The sequence below is a fragment of the Corvus moneduloides genome, chromosome 13 (genome assembly GCF_009650955.1).
Source record: "Corvus moneduloides isolate bCorMon1 chromosome 13, bCorMon1.pri, whole genome shotgun sequence".
NCBI lineage: Eukaryota > Metazoa > Chordata > Aves > Passeriformes > Corvidae > Corvus > Corvus moneduloides.
This window is the reverse complement of record NC_045488.1, coordinates 20319411-20343018: the sequence shown is the minus strand read 5'-3', so window position 1 is coordinate 20343018 and position 23608 is coordinate 20319411. Positions and strand designations below refer to the sequence as shown.

General features: G+C 48.5%; 1 protein-coding gene across 5 annotated transcripts in view; it reads left to right on the top strand.

Annotated features, from left to right (window-relative positions):
* The window catches only part of CSNK1G1 (casein kinase 1 gamma 1), a 107854-nt gene that overhangs the window by 26267 nt on the left and 57979 nt on the right, over positions 1-23608 (top strand). For 4 of the 5 annotated variants that reach the window (XM_032122385.1, XM_032122384.1, XM_032122386.1 and 1 more), the window contains one exon: positions 19398-19813. In XM_032122385.1, the coding sequence (XP_031978276.1) occupies positions 19636-19813 (178 nt within the window). In that variant the 5' untranslated portion in view covers positions 19398-19635. Of the gene's footprint in view, positions 1-6561; positions 6735-19397; positions 19814-23608 lie in introns of those variants that run through there. The other variant, XM_032122387.1, reaches the window with a different exon arrangement.

Sequence of the window (23608 nt, the reverse complement as noted above, 5' to 3'; positions counted from 1 at the left end):
GGGGGTTTGTCCTGTCCATCCAGGACCACTTTGTGTGGGAGAAGATTGCACAGGGATTCTTTGCTGGGGGTGAATGATCCATGTACTGGATTTTTGGGTCTGTTGTTTCCTTGTCCAGGTCTGCAGAGACTACATAAATCAAGGCAGAGCTGTGCCATTTCTCTCCCCCACGAGGATATCTTGCTCCCATTGTGCTGCTTCTTGTGCAGTTCGGACATGGAGGTGTGCAGTGATCTCCAAGAGGAAATTTACTGGTCTGTAACTGGAGGTACTGGTGATAGCTCTGTACCTGAGAAGTAAGGATTGGGTAGAGGAGTTCAGCTCTGCAGATGTTTTCAAGGTTTTGGAGATTAAAGTATCTGCTGGTTTAGGCTAAAGGTGCTTCTGCACCTTTTCCAGTGCTGGAAATGCTTCAGGACACAGTGTGGATGCTCTGCTCCAGTCTTCAAAATTAGGGATTTTGGTATGTATTGGACTTTTTTTTGGTGATTTTTCAGATGTTCTAGGTGTCTGCCACAAAATTTTGGCACCACTTAAGCCAGAGGTAACTTGAATGTCCTTTTCTTGTAGTAAGATGTGCGACTGGTACTTGAAGTAGCATCTTGAACTCTTTTCCCTTGTGCTGCTTCTTCCAGTTTTGAAATTCAGCGTTTCCTGTCCTGTTTTCTCCTGATGGGATGGTGGAGGGGGGCTGTGCTACATCCCAGCGTTCCAGAAACCTGTGAGGGTGGAAAATGTGGCTGCAGTTTGAGGGAAAGCTGTTGCTGCTTAGCACAACCCATGTGTTAAGCGTAACACGAACGAGAGCCTTTATGTTCTGGCGTTGTTACACAGAGCTACTGAAAGTTACTGCAGGATGGGGGAAGCAGAACTCCTCGAGTTTGTGTGTTTATTGTGGTGTGTTAGAGGAATCATGAATGTCCAATTGTTCCCAAGTTCCTTCTCTGTCCAGTTAATGGAGCAACAGTGTGTGACAACCTGTTCCTGCTGGGAGAGATGGTGGCACCGACCGGTGCCTTTCCTTGTGCTGGTTCTGAGGCTTCTTCAACCTCTCAGGAGGATGGTGAGGCCCTGACACAGGTTGCCCAGAGAAGCTGTGGAAGTGTCCAAGGCCAGGTTGGATGGGGCCTGGAGCAACCTGGAATAGTGGAAGGGGGATGGCACTGGGTGAGCTTTAAGGTCCCTTCCAACCCGATCCAGCCTGGGATTTGGCTGGCAGCCAGCCCTGCAGTTCTGGAGTTGACTCACTGAGAGGTCAAACAAGTGCCAGAGCTGGTGGAAAGGAGAGAGCTGAGGGTGTCTGATGGATGGAGGAGCAGGAAGGTGCCTTTTGGAGTAGCTGGATGTTAACTGGGGTACATGTCTGATGTGTGTGTACCAGGCATGCCTGTGTGGTAACCTGGGGGCTGCTCAGCTCTTCAGTCAGAATTACCTTATTACAGAATCATTTAGGTTGGAAAAGACCTTTAAGATAAAGTCCAACTTTTGACCAATCACCACCTCTTCAACCAGAACAGAGCACTAGGTCTACCATCAGTCATTTCTTGAACACCTCCGGTGATGGTGACTCCACCACCTCCCTGAGCAGCCCATTCTGATGCTTCACAACTCCATCTGAGAAGAAATTCCTCCTGATGTCCAACCTGAACCTCCCCTCGCACAGCTTGAGGCCATGTCCTCTCATCCTGTCGCTCTCTCAGCCCCGAGACACCTAAAGAAAGCCTGGCTTTGCCTCCTACTCTGTCCTTCCTCATTGTAACTGTGCCAGTGTGGGGCTGTCACTGCTCGTGGAGCCGCTCTGTCCCTCCCGGCAGCGTGGGAGGTATGACCCTGACCCATGGCTGCCAGTGCTGGGAGGCTCTGCTGTGCTGGAGTTGCCTTGTCTTCGCCTAATTTCAGCTTTTAGCCTGTCTCAGCCTGGCTGCTGAACTGCTAATGCTCTGCTCATGGTCTGTTACATCTCTGGAATGGGCTGGAGGAGCCTGAGCTGCTCTGTGCTGTGGAAGCAACGTTTCAGGCCCATGGGGTGCTGTGGGGCCATTTGGGGGTTCACCTGCAGGCAGCTGCTGGGAAGTGCTTGTAGATTGGATAGATGTTGCTGGGATAAACTGATTTTTATCTGGGAAGGTTTCCTTGCTGCTTGCTTCCTTTGGGTCATGAATCTGGAGGTAAACACTTAATCGTTTCAATTCTAAGAATTGGGAGCTTTTTCTCATCACCTCAACCCCTCATTTCTGAGCTTCAGCAGTTGTAGATGACTGAGTATGAAACACTTCCCTGTGTGTCTGAGAGACTAAGATCGAATCTAAAAGGGACCTGTCTTAGTGAGCAGCATCCCTGCCCATGGCAGGGCGTTGGAATGAGGTGGGCTTTAAGGGCCCTTCCCACCCAAACCATTCCATGATTCCACGAGCGTGTGGATTGCTGTACATACAGAGCTTTGACTCTCACCCAGACTCTATGGCTGTGCTGTTGTAAACAGAGCCAGGAGGGCTGGTTTTGAGCCGTGCTGAAGGCTTGGTCTCACTGACTGCTTTCCTGGGAAAAAACCCACTACCAGGAAAACTAAAGCTTGATTGCTGAGTTTTGTACCTGATCACCACCTAGATCAGGTATGGGCTGCTTTTTTGTGTTTGTACATGAATTGGGAAAATTGTCATACAGTACCTCTGACCTTTCCTTGGAACAAACAAACCCCACTGCTAACGTGCACCTATCACAGTAAACCAGGGAGTAATCCCTGGAAAAGACTATAAAATCATTATAATCCTTTCATTTCTCAGCGTACAAGTGTGTAAGGGATGTCAGGAGATACTTGGGCATCATCACCTGTATCTGGTAGTGTTTCAAGGAACACCAGAAGAGCTGGCCCCTGGAAGTGGCATCTCCTGTTTCCTGTCAGAAGTCCTTTGGTGTGAGCGCTCCCAGGTTCTGCTGTGCAGCATTTGCACATGTGGCCTGTGGGAGAGGAGAGATCAGCTGCAGACAGGGCCTATCCGACCTCCTTCCTGGCCAGCTGGCAGGTGATGTGATTTCTACAGGCAAATACATGGTTGTTGTCATCTTCTCTTCCTCAAGCAGCAGCAGAGGTTTGCAGGGCCGTAAATCACTTCAGAGAGTGCAGGTAATGAAGCCAGGTCCCTTGGGGACATCAGACTGGTACTTTATAGATGTGGTCAAGCAATGATCCATCGCAAACAAGGGGTTGATTATATTTGGGTAGGTTGTTCCCTTTTCCATGTGCAGCTTCAGATGCAGCCTGTGGGGGATGATGGCCAGACAAGCATGGTTGAGAGTTTATTTTCATTTTAATATTGCCCTCAGCTGCTGGGAGATCTAATTTTTAACATTTCCTGTATCAGGAGGCAGATGGCCCTCAGTTTCCTTCTCACCTAAACTTTCTTCTCCAGGTGAATGAGAATCAAATCTGGGCAGTTCTTGTGACAAAATGGTATTCTTCCAATTCTTGTTCTCTCACTTATCAATGGAAATGGAAAATGGGTTAAAAAGACCTTTCTGATGCAGATTTCTAAATTGGCCGTGGTGAAATTGTATCAAGCTTTTCATTTTCGGGGATGCCATCTTTGGGGGCATGGAGCTGCTCCTGTGAACAAGGACGGTGGTTGCCCTCAAATGAGCTCCGAAGGTCACAGGTTCAAGAAGGGATGAGCTACCTCGTGTGGCCCACACTGCAGGGCACTGTTCCATGAGCTGTGGGAACAAGAGGCTGCACAGATACACCCAGAGCAGGGCGAGTTCAGTCAGGGAGGAGAGCCAGTCCAGCACGGTTGCATTGATGATATCACAGGTCCTGAGGTGGTCTGCAAGTCCTTGGCTCCAACACGGAGCATCGCTGTGCTCTTCCCGTGCTCCCAGGGGCTTGGCTGGCTGGTGTTTGTCCATCACACCTGCACTGTTGTGGCATTTCTCTGAATAATCTGAAATGCCCTTGTGCCACCTGCCTGTTTTCATGATCTGTCTGAGAAGACTCAGCTAGAAATAGCCTGAATTTTCTTCCGCATGCGGTGATTCGAAAGCGTACTTTGTGGCTGAGTACAGAGCCATTTCTGGGTTTCAGACCACAAAGGATGATGTTTGAAAAAGTGCCTGAAGTACTGGGCTGTTGTCTAGAGATGCGATCAAGAGGTGCTGTCTTTCCTTGTGGAAGAACTGCCTTGTAGGCAGAAGAATTGGGCTTGCTTTTCCAGCTTTCTCAAGGTCGTGTTGTTGGCATGGGTCGGGGAACAGGTGCTGTAATGGAGTAATTAATCTTGGAAATACAGTTTAAGATAGCACCTAAAGGGGATCTGTGGTTGAGGGAGGCAGGGTTCCAGCAAAGGATTCTTAGAGCTCAGCCTGTATTTAAGTGAAGATTTGGTGGTGGGGGAGGATTTGGACGGGAAGTTGGTGCCTCTCAGAGGACAAAGAGGCTTCGTAGCATCTCCGATTTCTCTTGTGGTTTGGAGGCAAATCTTGCATGGGACAAACCCCCACTTCTTGTTTTAGATGATGGTATTAAAACTAATAGGGTGGAAAAAGGTGTTGTGTCTCTGCTCAGTGAGGTTACTGCTTGTGAAATAAATGCTGAAGCTCAACGTGAAGAAATGTGCCAGCTGTGATGAGTCCAGGGCCATGCAGTGCAGGATAAGGGAATGTTATCATCAGGATGTGCTTCCCTTGGCTACAGATCTCTGTGAGCACCTGTGTGGCATCTCTGCTTTGTTTTAAGAGAGAAACTTGACTCTGAAGTCCAGATGAGTGTGAGAGGTAGAATAAACAGCTTTCTCCTTCAGCTCCAGGGACCTCCTCTGATCACCACTCCTTGTTCATTGTTTCCTTGCAGGGCATTGGCTTTAGTTTCTCCCACTGCTAATCCAGGGAGTCCATAAGGTGATTTCTAACCCTTCTGCACCAAACTGTTGCTATATCACAGATTTATTTGGTTCTTGAGGAATGTTTAGGCTTCTCTCTGCGGTGTCACTGATTTGTAAGTCATTCTAGGATGGGAAATACGGTTTCATGGAGCTGCACACACTTCCTGTAGATTCTGCTGCTGGAGTAAGTGCATTCAAGGATGTCTTAGGAAACATGGTTTCTGTTTGGATAATCCAGTGCCTAATAAGGCCCAAGTTCTGAGGCTTCTTCTGTGAACAGGGCTGAGTGACTCCACTCCCATGTGGATTCCTTTGTGTTATGCTGCATAACTGAGCTGGTGCTTCATTATTTTCCTCACTGAGGTAATGTGTTGATCGGTCTCCTATGAATTTATCATAAATTCAAGGCCTTTGAATTCTTTGTTAAGTGGGATTGATGCCAACTTTGTGTTGTGGTCAGCAGGCTGGTGGGAAGGGATGGCATGCAGAGGGACCTGGAGAGACGGGACTGTGGGAAACTCACGGAGCTCAACAAGGCCACATGCAAGGTCCTGCCCCTGGGCCAGGGCCATGCCGAGCACAAACACAGGCTGGGTGGAGAAGGGATCGAGCACAGCCCTGGCAGCCCCAAAGCCCCAGTGCCCTGGGCTGATTCCCCAGCTTGGGCAGCAGGGCAGGGGAGGATTCTGCCCCTCTGCCCCACTCAGGTGAGCCCCCACCTGCAGAGCTGCCCCAGCCATGGGGTCCAACAGCAGAAGGACCTGGAGCTGCTGGAGAGAGCCCAGAGGAGGCCCCGGAGATGCTCCAGGGCTGGAGCCCCTCTGCTCTGGAGCCAGGCAGGGAGAGCTGGGGGTGCTCACCTGGAGAGGAGAAGGCTCCAGGGAGAGCTCAGAGCCCCTTGCAGGGCCTAAAGGGGCTCCAGGAGAGCTGGAGAGGGACTGGGGACAAGGCATGGAGGGACAGGACAAGGGGGAATGGCTTCCTACTGCCATAGAGCAGGGATGGATGGGATCTTGGGAAGGAATTGTTCCCTGTGAGGACAGCGAGGCCCTGGCACAGGGTGCCCAGAGCAGCTGTGGCTGCCCCTGGATCCCTGGAAGTGTCCAAGGCCAGATTGGATGGGGCTTGGAGCAGCCTGGGACAGTGGGAGGTGTCCCTGCCCATGGCAGGGATGGAACAAGATGAGCTTCCAACCCAAACCAGTCTATAAACACAGGAAAGGGTTAGAAACTTCTGAAACAGGAGTGTCAATACATGAGTCTTAATTCCTTGAGGAATGCAGCAAAATCCTTCTTTTTGGTAACCACAAGCCTTCCCTCTTGTCCATGCTAGGGGATATTTATAGTTTTAGTGGTGTGTGCCTTGCCTTTCCTTCCTAATGGATTGCCACCACAAGTGGGTGGCAGATTTGTTTGTTTTGGCACAATATTCCCTTTACATAGGCACGTCTGGAGTTTACAGCAAACGGAGCCAGGCCGTGAACTGTGCAAAGTCCTTAACACGAGGGAAAGGAGAGAAGCAGGAAGAGTTGTCACGTAAAATTAGCTCTCCAAAACTGAGCCATCTCTTCAGCTCATTTCCCTGCTGCTTTACAGGCTGCTTCCTTAAGCTGACATTGCTCCATTGGATGCACCGTGAGCTTGAGCGTTTGTGTCAGCGCTGCCTGTTCCTGCCACTTGCCCTCACTGGATGTGCCGTGCGTTGGGAATCCAGTATCCCTCCTCTAGGCCATGGAGTAGCTCCAATGGTGATGCTCTTCTGGCACAAATTGTAATGGAAGGAACCAAAACAGCAAGGTGACCTCAGAAAGGGAGCTCAGGTGTTCACTCACTGTTGGAGTGCCTTTGATTGACCTGTCAGGTAAGCATCAGGTGGTGATGCAGTGCTGAGATGGACATAAAGGGTTATCAGTGGTGGTGGCAGAGGCTGACATTAATTAAATCCACTGCCACAACCTTAACACAGCAGCATTTCCAAATATCTGGCTTAATAATGAAAATGAATGTGATCCAGGATATGGCTTTGGAATTACTGCTTGTGGCTTGAAAAATCTTGTGGAATATCCTGAGTTGGAAGGGACTCACAAGGATCATCGAGTCCAACTCCTGGCCCTGCACAGACACCCCAAAAATCCCATGTCCCTGAGAGTTGTCCAAACACTTCTGGAGCTGTAGCAGCCGTGACCATTCCCTGGGGAGCCTGGGCAGTGCCCGACCACCCTCTGAGAGAAGAACTTTTTCCTAATATATAACTTAACCCACCCATGGTGTTTTTCTTGGTCTGCAGGGATTTGGGGGATTGCAGGTGTCCCTGTAGGCATTAACAGCCTCTTGGGCACATTGTCCATCACCTGGTGCAAAGGCAGGTGATGTCTGACCACGCCTGCTTGACAACCCATGTTCAGAAGAGCTAGGAAAGGATGGTGATGTCTCCACCAGGCTGATCCTTCACAAATTTACATTTGTCCCTTTACTGTGAGCTTGAGGGGGGAAATTTGATGACCTTGGTGATGCCCATGTGAAAGCTGGATGGGTACTGGCAGAAGACATCTCTGAAGCTTCTCCAGACTGTCACTGTGGGAAACCAGAGAGTGTTTGTTGCCATCTCTGGTGCTGCATGTGCCACCCAGGCGTGTTCTGGTGTGTAGGATGGCTTTACAGGAATGCCAGTGCAGAGACTGATGCTGGATGCTCCTGGATGGAGCACATGGACCTCATCTTGGGCTCATTTCACAAAGAAGCTGCACCTGTGAAAGCACAGGTAGAAAAATGACAGATGTGGGATGGTGCTTCCTAATACAGCTGGAGGAAGCTAAAATATCCATCCAAGGTGTGAAGACTTTTGAGGAGCTGGCAACTTCAAAATTGAGGAAGAAAAAACCCATAAAACCAACCAACAGCACAGATCTTCAAGTATTACAATTTTTTAAAGCCATGTGGCTGCTCTTGGAGTGTTGGTGGCTCCTGCTTGGCTTCCCCCTGCGGGCGGGTGCCACGGGCCACTTCCTTGCCAGATTGAGGAAGGAGCTCGGCACAAACATTTACTTTCTGTGAACAAATGCAACTGTCTGACTGTGTATCTTGGGATTATGGTGCCTAATTGCCCTACTGAGGAAGTGCAGATTTTTATGGAGCTGATGGTGTGGGTGTAGCCACCAGCACAGTTAGACCAGTAACCAAGACTGGACCTTGCACTGGGGAGGAGGCGGCTCAACTGCCAGCAAGTGACCTTTGCTTCATTTAGAAATAAATAAAGAAAAATAAAATACAATAAATGAAAATTTAAAAGGCAAGAGACAGGCTCTAAACATCCTCTGGCCTGCCTGCAAGGGGGGGTTGTGCTTCTCCAGAGGGTATTTTGCTGGGTCTGGATGTAATTCCTGGCACCTTTCAGTAATCTACGTCCTTCTGACAGCTGAACTGCTTCGTCAGGACAGACAGTTGGGAGATCTGGGAGATTTAGGGAGTCCTACATCTCAGAGAGGAAGGAAAGGGTGGCTCTTTATGTGCCATGAGGATGCTGCCTTGTGGGATAGGTGGGTTTTGGGGTGGGACAGCTTGTTTTGGGGCTGCAGTGTTGACAGCATGGAGTTTTTGTAACCCCATACTGGGAAGGGGAGACAAATTGCTGCAGAAGGTTTCAGGCGTTGAGCACAACAGTGCCTTAAATATCAAACTCTAGCAGTTTTTAATGTATGTGATCTATCCCAATAAAAACCTTCCTCTCCCAAAACAGAGCTGGCAGGCAATCTGGTTGCTGGCAACATTGTTGGGTTGCTTAGGCTGAAGCACTGGGTTTTTTTTAAGCCCAGATGAGCAGGACTCAGGGGTTGTAGTTCTTACCTTTCCAGCTTCCTTGTGCTCTAACCCTTGTAAGCAGGTGAGTGGTCAGTCACCCCTGTCTGACAGCAATTTGCCTCCAGAAAAGCAGCCCATTAAAAGCTGGGGCAGATTTCTCTCCCTGTGTAGGTCTCAGGTACATAGTTTCCTCTTTGAGACATGCCTTAGTTGCAAACAAAATATGTAGGTGATATCAGTTGAATTCCTGCCAAATGTCTCATTATATGACGAGACAGCGTGGTCTGATCCTCTCTCCATGACTGCTGGAAAAGGCAGTATCTTCACTTAAGGAGAAGGTGAAGTTCAGGCATTAAAAGGAAAAAACATGTACATTAAATCATGGACTATCAGGTTCTCTTGTGTTTTCCCTTAACATACTCCATCTCTCTCCTGTTGGCATCACCATTACTAACTGTGTTTTTAAGAAGTGCTGCTGTTCCAGCTCACCATCTCTTACATCACCGTGTTTCCAGTTTATTACCCAGCTCTTACATGGAGTTTTTAGTGATGAGCAGCCTCGAGTGAAGTCTGTTGGGCACAGTCAAGAGTCTGTGGGATGGAGTGGCGCAGACTTGGCAGAGTTCTCCTCTTGCCCATTTGCTGTGGAGCATTTGGCCTTGACCTGCCAGGCCAGGTCTTAAAGTTCAGCTGCACAGAGTGTACTTGAGAATTTTACCCACCTCCGCTGTTCTTGGGCATGTTCCCTTCTTACCTGTTCATCCTCTCTGCGTGTGAGGCTGTGTGGTGATGAAGACCAGCTGCTTGAGTTACTGTGGGGTCGTACTCGGAATCGCAGAAGGACGTGAATGCATGGTTTCTTACAGCCACACGAGCTTTGGCTGGTGGCTGCTGTTCATCCCTGCAGGACACACCTGAGCCAGGCTCAGCCATGCCCAGGTCACAGTGCGTTTGGCACTCGGTCAAAATTTTTGGCATTTGGTGAGAGGCTAAATCCTCTCACTGAATTAGGTACTTGCGTGAAAACCCCTTTCTGAAGGCACCTACTTCTGGTGTACTTTCATAACTTCATTCCTGTTGCATGGAAGTGGAATTTTCTCCAAGGGTTTGCTGCTCTGTGGTGGACACTTGGACACTGGGAGAGCCCTTACACCCATGTTTAGATCTCAATGCTGTGAGAGTCCAGATGTCTTCCTGTCTCCTGAGCCATCAGGTACAAACACTGAGCACCAGGAGCCTGATCCTGAATCTGACCAGTGCTGTCTGAAGCTCATTTTAGGCGCTGATATGAGACTAAGCAGAAGTTTGGTGTCATTTTGAGCTGAGGCAACAAAGAAACAGTTCTGCTTGTTTGTCCTCAGCTTTTGGAGGTGCTCTGGTGGGACAGAGAGGGGACAACCTGTTCCCATCAGGTAACCATAAGCCAAGCCTGCGGTCTTGTATCCCAGCTTTCTCAAGTTGGGATACAAAGACCCTGCATCTGAATCCCACCTCACTGCTCTTCTGTTATGACACTTTTTGTGGGTACTGGCTGGCTGTCAATAGGAATATGTCCTTCCACAGGGGAACACATCCCTGTTGGGTGCTGGATTCACCTTGGGACAGGGCCAAAAGCCTCTCAGCACCTCAGGGCTCCCTGTTATCCCGAGCTGGGTCCCACTAGCATAGCTCTACCCACCCTTGCCATCAGGCTGTCTTCAGTTTCCTTTCACCCATCTCCTCAACTTCACAAGGACTTTTCTTCTGGTGAGAGGCTTCTCCCCACCCCACACACACTGTGAACGCTGCCTTGGCTCTGAACTTGTTACTTGCATTCCTTTCTGAAGCAGAAAAAAGCACTTCATGGTTTGGATACTACCAGGGTTTTTGGGGGCAGGGGGAAGTTGTGTTTGGCTGCCAAGTTCACCAGTCTTTTCAAACTGTCTGAGCCTGTCTGCAGTTCATCCTCTGGGCTGCTTTTCCTTGCCAGACTGAGCGCAGATAAAACAGTTGTAGATGATTGAGGCGCATCTGGGTTAAATTAGGCTGGAGATCTGTAAAAGTGATGTTGCTGCCAGTGATCCAAGGCTGCTCCAGAGCCTAAGCTCCCGTGGTGGTCTTGTCGAGGACTTTGATACCATTAACTGCAAACTACATCCATCAGCCACCATGGATGCACCTGAATCCATGTGCTGTGGGTTATTCCTTGATGATGGATGCACATGGCTGTCTAGAAGACATCTTTGCCCGTTTTTTCTTCAAAGCCATTGCCTGGAAGGAAGGGGATGGTGTAGGAACATCTTTTTGCTGTTAAACAACCCAGCATTTTAAGAGGAAAAATAAAACTACAGGTTTATGATGCCTGGATATCAGAGAAAAGAACTTCTGCAGGGTCTGTTATAGACCTCTTGCTGCTGGCAGGTTTTTCCTCATTTCCTCTGTAGCATCCCCATAAATGCATATTTCTGCTGGAACTTGATCTTACGTGGCCTTACACAGCCTGTTTTGGAAGCAGAGATGCTATCCCGAGCACCAGGCTCTTTGGGAAGCTTTTCAAAGGTTGGACTTGATGATCTTGGAGGTCTTTTCTGCCCCTAGTGATTCTAAACACTGGATCGTAAAGCTGGGCTCAGTTGCTGTACTGTCAGGAGGTAGATCCCAGAAGTGCTGTCAGTGGGAGGGTCCCCTCCAGGCAGGGGCTGCAGGATGCAGGACCTGCAGGGTGCAGGGAATGCAGCCCTGGGGCTGGTGGGCTGTGTGGGCTCAGCACCTGCACGGATCACAGGGATGTGCCGCTCACAGCCAGGCTTTGGCACTCGGATGGGATTTCTGCAGAAGGGTGTGAGTCTGACGTCTGCTCAAGCCCCAGAAGATACAGGGGAGCTGAGCTGGCAGTTGTGCTTCAGCTTTTTCTCTGCCCAGCCTAAAAAAAAAAATCCAAAAATATATAGAGCTCGGGTTTCATGAGGGGATTTTTTAAATTTTATTCCATCATTCAACTGTTCCTTTAGCTGTTCCAGCATAATCCACCTCTTCATAAACTGTACTAACCCTCCTTTACTGACAGATTATGGTCTCTAGTCCTTTTTACATCTATAGGAATGTGCATCCATGGCTGCTGGCACACGTTTGGCTGGGACTCAGTTGAGGGAGAGAAGTCGATGAATTGATCTCACATCACACAAACCACTTCCCTGGAAAATGCTCTATGCTTTGTTTTGACTCTGCTTGTGTGGAAGAACTAAATTACCAACTAAATTAGATTTTCCCTTCCTAACATTCCTGGCTTTTGTGCTGAGCTTCCATCAAGGGGATTGGGAGCAAAGTTCAGGAATGAACTTAGAGAATGGGTGCTTGGATCACTCCCAGTGAAATGATCAACAGCGATCACTTGGAAAAGTAACTTGCCAATGTATTTAGTTGGGGATTATACAAATAATGTGTTTTAGCATGTTCACAAGGTCTTCAAGGAAAAGAGCTCTTGGAAGTTCACTTCCCCTCAGATGGAAAAAGCCACGAGTTCGTTTGGGTTCATCCCTGTCTGTAAAAACTCTAATTGGAGGATGCAAACTTGACAATCCTGGGCATTCATGAGTAATGAATGAGTGTAGTGATCCACAGTTGTCCATCCTTCTCCCTTCCCAGCAATTTAGACTTAAATACTGTTTGTGTGCCTCCTTATTTTCTGCCTGTGAAGCACTGAACAAAACTAACTGCACAAGGTGAAGATTAAATTGTTGGGTCAAATGTTTCAAGGGAAGCAATTCACAATGTTTAAAAGGCATCTGCAGCCTCCAAGGTTGGGAAGAATCTCCCAAGTGAGGGGCATCCGACATGACGTGCACCTGCTTGCTGTAGTTGGCAGCCAGCTTTGTCACTGCTGTTCCCAGCTGTAAATTGCAACAGAGAATTTTGACCTACTTTTTCAGTTTTTCTGTTGTTTTGCACAACATTGAGGACACTGAAACCAGGTCACCGTAGTGCTGGTTGGGGAAGCACAGATAAATGCTGATCTCTGTGTGGAGGTGCTGCTGGGGTACAGGGGGAGAGTTGGAATACATCCAGTGGAAGATCCTTGAAGTAACCAGAAAGCTCTTGAGTGGGAAACAAAAGGCAAAAAAAAATCCCAAAAAGGGTATTTGTCATGTCTGAGTGGGGAAAGCATTTGACCTTCCATCATCCTCCGTTCCTTGGCTTGGGTAATAGCCAAGCACCAGAGCAGGGCCCTCTTCCAGGTAATGCCAAGAGTGTGGATCTGCTGGAGGGCAGGAGGCTCTGCAGATGGATCTGGACAGGCTGGATCCATGGGACAGGGCCAGCCGTGTGAGGGATCAATAGGGCTGAGTGCCAGGTCCAGCACTTGAGTCACAACAAGCCCGTGGAACACTCCAGGCTTGGAGTTGAGTGTCTGGGAGGCTGCCTGGTCAGAAAGGACCTGGGGGTGCTGGTCAACATGAGCCCCGGTGTGCCCAGGTGGCCAAAAAACCAGCAGTGTTCTGGCTTGTGTCAGCAATAGTGGGACCAGCAGGACCAGGGTAAGGATTGTCCCCCTGTACTGGGTGCTGCTGAGGTCACACCTGGAATCCCAGGGTCAGTTTTGGACCCCTCAAAGCAAGAAAAACATTGAGGGGCTGGAGGGTGTCCAAGGAAGGGAACCGAGCTGGGGAAGGGGCTGGAGCAGCAGGGGCAGCTGAGGGAGCTGGGAAAGGGGCTCAGCCTGGAGCAAAGGAGGCTCAGGGGGGACCTTGTGGCTCTGCACAACTCCCTGACAGGAGGGGGCAGCCGGGGGGGTCGGGCTCTGCTCCGAGGGCACAGAGGACAGGATGAGAGGAAATGGCCTCAAGCTGTGCCAGGAGAGGGTTAGTTTTGATACTGGGGAAAAGTTCTTCATAGAAAAGGTTGTCAAGGATTGGAACAGGCTGCCCAGTGCCATGGTGGAGTCGCTATCCCTGGTCGTGTTCAAAAGATGCGTAGATGTGGCACTTGGGGACATGGTTAATGCTCGGACAGTGCTCGGTTAATGGCTGGACTCGATGACCTTAGAGAGCTTTTCCAACCTTGAGGATTCTGTGATTCTAAGATAGGATATTTGGTAATCTGTTCATTTGTCTCCTCAGGAGCAGGGCAAATCTCAAAACTTGCTTATTTTCTCGTTATTAGAACAGTGACTCTGCCAGGAGTAAGTAACCAGATGGCTGCAGAAGAAGAAAATTTTGTTGTGTCCAGTTGGAAGGACAGAAGCAGGATAAGAAATGCAGAGCCATGAAGGTGGGGAGATAAAGGCAGTGGGATGAGAAGGCTTGAAGGGACATGAAGCCAGTGGAGATGCGTGTCCATGCAGAAGAGAGCAGGGCTGTAAACGAAGGCTTTGCTAATTGCGCTTTAATAAAGGCAGAGCCCTGTCACCTTGGAAGCTGTTAATGTGCACAATGAGGCAGAGCATACAAAGCCAGCTTGATCCTCTAAATTTAGGGGTGTAAGCTCATGAAATGAGTTGGCAGATGCTGAAAACGTGAGCAAACATATCGTGTATGTCCTGGTTTCACATTGTTCCTCCTTACCCACAGCCTGGCTGCTCTCCCTTTTCAGAGGGTGAGCCCTTTGTCCCAGTCTGTGGCAAAGCCAGTGAAGTTTCCTGCTGCTGAAGGCTCTACATTTTACACAGTGTGAGGGTGGAAGCTGGTGAGCTCATATCTGTGTGTTTATAACATGTCAGTTGAGAGCCCTGGAGGATTTTCTAGTCTTTGAAGTCATGTAGGAAGTAGCAGATCTTGTCTGGAAAGCGCTCTCCAGATCAGGAGACTTACCAGACATATTACACAGGCACGTGGGGTGGATGTTGGAAAACCCAGTGGGAACGCATGTGCCTTGTCCTAAAGCAATGATCTTGGAGCTGCTTTGAGGAATTGTGGTCCTGTGTCTGTAGAGAGCGGGGTGAGCTCACCCATCCCAACACAAAATGGGGTATTCTTGGGGGTCTCTTCTTAAAATAATTTTAAATGAATTATGGGGCTGAATTCCTGCTTTTTTGGGTGTTACTTCATTCACCGGGCATTTGCAGTTTTATTTCTGGCATGTAGTGACTCCTTCAGGGATCAAAACCACACGCAGACCTGGACCAGGCCTGCTTGCTTCGATTTGAAGCAGGGCGCTTCATTGGCTATTTCAGTTTGGACAGATTTCTGAAATAGTGCCACAAACCAAGACTTTGACAAAACTTGTTCCTATCATGGAAGGGTCTCCAGAGTAACTCAAGGAGGCCAAAGAAGTTTTGAGTCCAAGGGAAGCGAGCTTTTCTTTTGAAAAGGGGGAACAAGGATGGCTTTCGCTTCTTTACACCAACCTCTCATTTGCAATGTCCTTTCCTGTGTCTGAAGGGCTCCCCTGAAAAACTCTGTGGCTGTGAGCAGTGTCTCTGTGCCATGCATTAAACACTCCTTTACACTGGATTATGGATATCAACACAAACAGCAGCTGCCTTCCAGGGCTGCCTGGAAGTGTCCAAGGCCAGGCTGGACGAGGCTTGGAGCAACCTGGGATAGTGGAAGGTGTCCCTGCCCATGGCAGGGGGTGGGACAAGATGAGCTTTAAGGTCCCTTCCAACCTAGACCATTCCATGATTTAACACCATCTGGAAGCTGGTTTCTAGCTGTAGTGCTGCAGGTTTATTGATGGAGGAGAAGTTATGACATAATTTTGGGTCTAAGTGTTTAGAAGCGTGTAGGATACAGTGCTGCTGGTTTTTACATAGCTAACTGTGCTGCAAGTAATTTCCTTTCAAGCCTGTGTCTTTCATTAAGTAACTGTTCCTGTGTCTCCAACTATATTGTAGTGAAATCAATCCTGGAATTGGGCTGATTCACCATTAGGGAAATATCTTCATGCGGCCCTGTTCAAATGGAAGTAACTTTGAGGAGCAATCTTGCTGAGTGGGTGGAAAGGTAGGAAGGAATCATCATAAAAAAGTTTGAATCGTGGCAGGAAGTCATCCTGGTGTTCTGAGCAGCCTTTAAGTATTAATGTGACTGACAGTCTGGTCTTCATTCTTCTGCCGCTTCCCCTCCAAAGCTGAGTGCTGTGCTGGTCCTCAAAGGCCATATTTGATGCTGTATTTACGACTCGTGTTTTTAATAGGTGGTAATGACGGTGTAAGATCTGTGTGTGAGCCGGTGTGCTGGCAGCTGGGCTCTGCTCCTCGGCTTAGCCGTGATAAAGAGCTTCCCAGAGGCACCCTTCACTCATCCTTCGCTGCTCCGAATTCCTGTTTGCAGGAGGCTTTCAGCTGAGAGGGGATGTTTAGTGTTTGCAGACTGTCAGGCGTGACCTTTCCCTCCTTCTCCCTGGGGAGACCTGATCCAGATGGGGAGCGGGGGAAGGATGGAGGCGTAGGAGCTCAGAACCGTTAACATCTTATTTTGCGAGCCAGAAAATGTGTGGTGGGACTCGTGCTTAATTTGCCTGAGGATAATGGAGTTGCTTGTCCCATCTGAGAAGTGCTGAGCAAGGTATAAACTGGGCAGGGTTTGTGCTCTTGCTGGAGATTTCTTTCTGTTTCCATTTCTGAGGTTGAAGGTAGATCTTGGTCTTAAATTATTCAGCCTTGATTAAAATAATGACTTTGGTCTCCAGGGGGAAAAAATTCTTCTCTGGCCTTGATGGGATCTAGTGTGTTTTTCAAAGTGTTACTGGTTTTTTACTCATAGAATTCCTGTGTCCTGCTTATCTTTCTTAGTGATCCAACCCTAGGAACACCCCAGCATCATGGAATCATTTAGGTGGGAAAAGCCCTCTGAGATCACTGAGTCCAACCATTTTCCCAGCACTGCCAAGCCCATCACTAAGCCATGTCCCCAAGTGCCAGACCCATGTGTTTTATTACATGGAAGATGATGGCTTTAACTAGAAATAAAACAACATTTGGCTGGAATGTTCTGTGGCTACTTCTCTCGCCATAGCAGAGATAGACCAAATAGGCAGATAGACCAAAACTTCCCATGCTTCAGTTTTATCTTTCCAGAATTTTATCAGAAATACTAGTGTGAGTAAATCCACCAATTACTAGAATTCATTCTCACTTTTGGTTTGAGTTCAGCAGTAAAACTCTGTAGTTTCACTGATGGTTCTTTTTCATGTTGTTTGTTTTGAGGCCAGTCTCTCCTCCCGGGACAGCCTGGGGTGGGGTCCAGTCAAGGTGATTTTCTGATATCTGATAGAGCCTCATCACTGCTCCTGCAGACTGGTTTCACAGGGCAAACACAACTGTGCTGTGTCTGTGCCAAGCATAGCAGCTGAGAGTGTGTGGAGATGTCTGTGATGAGAAACCAGTTCCACCGGTTCACCGGTAACGGATGCTTCCTGCTTATCCATATTCAGTTCTGAGTATTAAATCTGGAATTAAATTGAGGGATGAGTAAAGCTTGGTGATGCTAAACAATTTCTTGTACATGAACATCTCCAGCTCTTTTGTCTAGGCCAGAGGTGCTGAATGGCAAATGGTGTTTCACACATTGCTGGGGAGCATGCTGGGAGCTTGTCACTTGGGTTTATGGTCAAACCGGTGGTGTGGCTGAGACACCTGAGGTTCTCAGGTGACCCAGTGGTTGTCAGACCTCCTGGATATGCTGCAGACATGCTGTGTGACGTTTTCTGCAGGGATCCACAACAGTCCCAAGTGACAAGGAGAATTCCAGTACCTAAAGGGGACCTACAGGAAGGCTGAAGAGGGACTTGTTGCAAGAGCAAGAAGTGATAGGTCAAGGGGGCTTTAAGCTGAAAGGGTATGTTTAGATTGGATATTAGGGAGAAATTCTTCTCTGTGAGGGCGGTGAGGCCCTGGCACAGATTTGCCAGAGAAGCTGTGGCAGCCCCTGGATCCCTGGCAGTGTCCAAGGCCAGGTTGGGCAGGGCTTGGAGCAGCCTGGGCTAGTGGAAGGTGTCCCTGCCCATGGCAGGGAGAGGAATGAGATGAGATGGGCTTTAAGGTGCCTTCCAACCAAACGATTCTGGGATTCTATAAATACTCAAAACCTGGAATTTCCAGCTGGGAGTTCCCTGCATTTTCTGGATCCAGCATGGTGACTTCTGCCTTCTATCCAGGTGCCTTAGGTCAAACCAAAAGTCTCCAGAAATAGAGGTGTTCCACAGCTGGAGGCCAGGGAAAGCAGTCAGATTTCAGGAGGGCTCATGCTTCTGTTCTGTGTGGATGGGTAATAATCCTTGTCTTTTATTTTTGAATAACTGGAAGTAGGTAGCATAGCTTCATCTGGTGGACCAGAGGATCATCACTGACTGGGCCAGTGCCGGGTTAATGGTTGGACTCGATCATCTTGGAGGCCTTTTCCAACCTTAATGATTTCATGGCAAAATGAGCACAAGGATCTCTTGCTAAGCCCTCTACAGAGGTATTGCTGCAGGAGAACTGAGCCAGTTGCCCGAGTAACTTCTGAGCTCTCATTTACGTGGTTGTGTTTCTGGGTGTCCTTCCACAGGACTCTTGGTTGGGTGGTCTCATTGAGCACTTGTGGGATTGTTTTGGAGGACACAAACCTTGTTGGTAAAATTATTCAGGAACTGTTCCATTCACATCTGGAAAATCTGAATGCAGCAGTGTTCCTGTAGGGCTACAATCCAGTACCTTTATATCCTGGGATGTGGGGGGTAGTTCCAGGGGTGTTCATTCTAATTCTTGCCTGAGAGCTGCACCCCGAGAGTGCCTGATACCATCTCCGGATGCAGCACCTGTGCAGACAAGACATCCTGCAACCTTTCCCTTTATCATGCTGATTTCTTGGGAAGTGAGGGGAAGCTCAACCACCATGATGGTACCTCTGGGCTGCGCTTGTGGGGCAGGACCTTCTGGGTCCTTGCAGCTCCTGCGAGTTGCCCTTGGTCTTGTTCTTGAGCACGGAAGAACCACTTGGCCTGCAAGGGTTGAGAAGCATCTATGTTTTGTCCCTTTTTGACTGAGTTATCAGCTTTTAAAAAATAATTAATCATGTTTTGGCTCCTCATTTTGGTCATCTCTGTAGGACAGCAGTTTGAATTAGCAAATATATCTGAGGTCGATTTGGAGTTGGACTTCAGTGATCCTTGAGGGTCCCTTCCGACTTAGGTTGTTCGGGATAATGTAGATCAACTTGAAAAGAGGTAAAAGAATGGAGAATTTTATTTAAGTGCTACAAAATTTTCTTCTCTTGGCACCTTTCATTGGCCCCTTTGTATTTTTTGTCTGGCATTTGTGTAGTGCTTTATTAATGTGTGAAGTGAGGAGAAACCAAACCTACACTTCACAGGGACTAAAAGGTGGGGTTTCCTTGCAGTGTCCACCTGACACGCTGGGGTAGTCAGAATGGCTTCGGTTACTGCATGTGGTGTCAGTCCTGATAGCTCCAGTGGAACCATTACAGACTGGTTTGGGTTGGAAGGGACCTTAAAGCTCAGCTGGATCCACCCACTGCCATGGGCAGGGACACTTTCCACTATCCCAGGTTGCTCCAAGCCCCGTCCAGCCTGATCTGAGACACTTCCAAAACTGGGACAAGTAGCAACAGTGGATGGGCAGCACTTAACATTTCTTCATGACATCAGGGCTTTTTATCAGAAAATTGTTAAGAAAATGATAAAGTTTTCATATAGCTGTTAAATTCCTTGAGGCCAGGAAAGTTCTGGACATTGGCCCTGTTGTACCTTCCTCACCTGGTATTTTAAAATAATGATCTTTATTTCATATATCTCCTCTTTTCCCCAGGTAAGAAACCAAAAGCAGCCTGCCTTTACTGAATTCTCAAGAACAGAGTCGACCCTTTGGTACATTGTCAAGATGCATTAGGAAACTGGATCTGGTGCCAAAAGAACTCCATGAGTTTCCATGACTCTCTTGAACTCCAACACAGATACTTTTGGATATAAATTTCTGTTCTAAGGAGAAGAGTGTGTACTCCAAGTCCTTTCTGCCAGCTTGCTGGCAGAGGTTTTTCACTAAGATCATGGACCATCCTAATAGGGATAAGGATGAAAGGCAGCGGACGACGAAAGGAATGCCGGGAAGGAGTGGGCACGGTTCTCGGCCGAGCTCGTCGGCGTCTTCCGGCGTTCTCATGGTGGGACCCAACTTCAGAGTGGGCAAGAAGATTGGGTGTGGGAACTTTGGAGAACTCAGACTAGGTAAGAAGTAAGCGTTTTAGTGGCCTGCCTTATGCAAATTAGCGTTTCACCACTGGAATATAAATACATAAAAATTTACCCCGGCTCGAGAAACACGTGCGCTTGTCTTGTTTCCCAAGTGTCGAGCTGCCTTACCCGAAGCTTCTGACTCAGAAGATGTAACTCTTAGCATGATTTTGATTTGCATAAAGTCAAAGGGAATACACTGGAGAGGCCAAAGATGCAAATTTTGAACAATCCCAACAAATGAAGACTGTTTACAGCGCTGAATGTCTTGCCTGAGGTGAAAAAAAACCTTCTTAACTGTGAATTTCTAAACCTTGCTCTCAATTTTTTGTTTATAAGCTAGAACGCCCATTTAAAGGGATGGGTGAGACTCTTTCCCAGCACTCAGGCTGGGATCAGACTTGATTCCACGTCCTTCTCTAACCTCACTAATTTCAGCCCCGTCACCCTCTTCCTGCCCTGTGCCTGTGTTGGACTTGCTGGGGAGCAGAGGATGTGCCAAGTGGCCATCTGGCTCCCTCAGCCGACCCAGCAGCCCGACATTTGTTCATGGTCTGTTGGTCTCCTAACCACGTCTTGCAGCTGGTTGCCCAAACAGATGGTTCCACTAATGCATTGTTTGTTTAGGACTACTGAGGAGACCAGTGCAGAGCAGGGCACTGGGCTCTTAAGTCATCCTAAAAAAACAATGATTGTGTTTTAAATGAGGTGGGGGAAGCAGCCTCACATAACTCAAGGGTCATAACACTACTGATAGTGTCTTTGTAGATTCCTACTCATCTTAAGTGAATCTGTGTAATCTCCCACTCTGAGGTTTGGTTATCACATCCATACATGTGCTGCTGCTCCATGCTGTGAAGACCAAGCAGCTCACTGCTGGTGTGTCTCAGTAAATGGGTATTTTGGTTTCAGCATTGCATCAGAGAAGTTTTACTGATTCACCTGAGCAGAGATAACACTCCTAAGGTGGAGAGAAACCAAGGACAAGGATGGAAACTCCCACCTTCCTGCACATGGGTATAATTGGCAGCTAAAGATAAATTTGGATCCTTACAGTGACATAACATGAATTGCCCTATTGCATCTCAAAGCCCCCCCAAGAGCAAACGTCACGATCTCAGGATCCCCAGGGAGATGTTGAATTGCTCTGTAATCCAAGCTCTGCTCTGGGGTTCAGCAGCTGTAGTGGATCCCTCTGGGTATAAGGCTCTTGAGTTTATTCAGCTGGTGCCCAAATCGCAGAACCACAAAATCACAGATGGATTTGGGTTGAAAGGCACCTTAAAGCTCATCCCATCCCACCCCCTGCCATGGGCAGTGACACCCTCCACTATCCCAGACTGCTCCAAGCCCTGTCCAGCCTGGCCTTGGACACTTCCAGGGATCCAGGGGCAGCCACAGCTGCTCTGGGCACCCTGTGCCAGGGTCTCCCCACCCTCACAGGGAGCAATTCCTTCCCAATATCCCATCCAGCCCTGCCCTCTGGCAGTGGGGAGCCATTCCCTGTGTCCTGTCCCTCCATGCCTTGTCCCCAGTCCCTCTCCAGCTCTCCTGGAGCCCCTTTAGGCACTGGAAGGGGCTCTGAGCTCTCCCTGGATCCTTCTCCTCTCCAGGTGAGCACCCCCAGCTCTCCCAGCCTGGCTCCAGAGCAGAGGGGCTCCAGCCCTGGAGCAGCTCCGGGGCCTCCTCTGGGCTCTCTCCAGCAGCTCCAGGTCCTTCTGCTGTTGGTCCCAGGGCTGGGGCAGCTCTGCAGGTGGGGGCTCACCTGAGCTGGGCAGAGGGGCAGAATCCTCTCCTCCCCTGCTGCCCACACGGGGGGGAAGCAGCTCCCATTTCCATGATTCTTTTTCACATTTCTCAAAATTTTAGAGGTATTGGGTTTGTGATTCATGTATAGTTTCATGGCATGGACTTTACAGATGAGATTTCACTTCTGAAAAAGTTAATTTAGAGAGAAATTCAGTTTAAGTATGGATATGCAACACCTGCTAATTACGTGGCTCTTTTTCCAATAATGCATGTATTGTTAATGCTGGTTTACTAAAAATTTAAGCAATGAGCCACACGTACTGATAACAACAACTTGTTGTAACAAATTGATAACACATCATTGTAAGGTTCTTACAGATGCTGTATGACTCTTTTTTTTTTCATTTCTCTTGCTTTTTGCCAGTCACCATCACTTTAAGAGCTCCTGTTTGCTCGAACAGCAGCTCTTGCTCTTGCACAGCCCATGGTAATTATTGCTGGGGGGAAGGAGAAGCAGCAGCTGAAATCCGAGTGCACGAGTCTCTGATAACGTTTTGTCCTGCGAAGATGAATGATGTGCCCTCTGCTTTTTGCCTGTTTTTTATGTGGTTTCAGAGCAGTTAAGCACCAGTATCACAGGCAGAACAAAGTCACGCACTGATAAGCAAAGGGAAAATAGGCTTTTCCAATTCCCTGAAGAATTTCTCTCTTTTGAGGTGTTGTGTTTTCAGTTTAAGCCAGTCTTGTATCAAGGACTGATTGTTTGGGGTGGAGATGGCACTTACCTAATGAAGCTGTTTGCTGTAAATATTCAGCTCACTGCTCAGGGTTGATCTTTCTTCCTGAAGATCACCCAAGGATATGACTTTTTTTGTAGCATGTGGGAGCAGCACAGTTGGATTCCAGCCCTTGAGGAGCTGAGACGGGGAGATGAACACAAAATTTAACATTGGATAGGACAGGGGAAATGGCCACAAGTTGTACCAGAGGAGGTTCAGGCTGGATATTAGGAAAAATTTCCTCGCTGAGAGGGTGGCTGAGCATTGGAACAGGCTCCTCAGGGAAGCAGTGGAGTCACCATCCCTGGAAGTGTTCAGAAAAGGAGAAGACGTGCCACTGCACAGTGTGGTTTAGTGGGAATGGTGGGATTTGTTCGAATGTTGGCCTTGATGATCTTGGAGGTCTTAAACTTAATGATTCTGTGATCTGGCCCAGAGTCATGAGCTGAAACGGGGTTAGGCAGTGGCTGTTTCTTCAGACAGGCTGCAGAGTAGGGGGTCTGCAAGAGCTTTGGTTTCCAAAGTGGCTCAACCCACTAGCAGGAATATAGTGCCAGTCCCCACCCCAGACCCTGCATGGATTTGGGGGTTCATGGGGATTTAACCTGTTGTATGGAGTGCTGTGCTCAGCCATGACTGTGAACTCCACCAGAGACCTCTCCAGCCAGGCATGTGAGCTGCCCCCTTAAACTGGCTCAAGAGCTTACCCAGGAGATGTTCCTGGTATTCTCCCAAAGTCCTGAACCATGAGCCATGGTAGGGATTAATAAGGCTCTTCAAAAGTCTCTTTTTTTCCTAGTGTTTGGCATTCTTGTTTAAGTAAAGCAATTAAATAGGTACTAATGTAAAATTATTATTGTGTTTTTGGTAGGTTGGAGGGATTTCTAAGATAAATGTTAAGTTCTTGTTACAGCAGGCATTTCTTTTAATCAGAGAATCACAGAGGGGTTTGGCTTCAAACTCATCTTTGTCCACCCCCTGCCATGGGCAGGCGCACTTTCCACTAGCCCAGGGTGCTCCAAGCCCTGTCCAACCTGGCCTTGGACACTGCCAGGGATCCAGGGGCAGCCACAGCTGCTCTGGGCACCCTGTGCCAGGGCCTCCCCACCCTCACAGGGAGGAACAATTCTTTTCCAATATCCCATTCAACCCTTCCCTCTTCCCTCAAGCCATTCCCTGTGTCCTGTCCCTCCATGCCTTGTCCCCAGTCCCTCTCCAGCTCTCCTGGAGCCCCTTCAGGCCCTGCAAGGGGCTCTGAGCT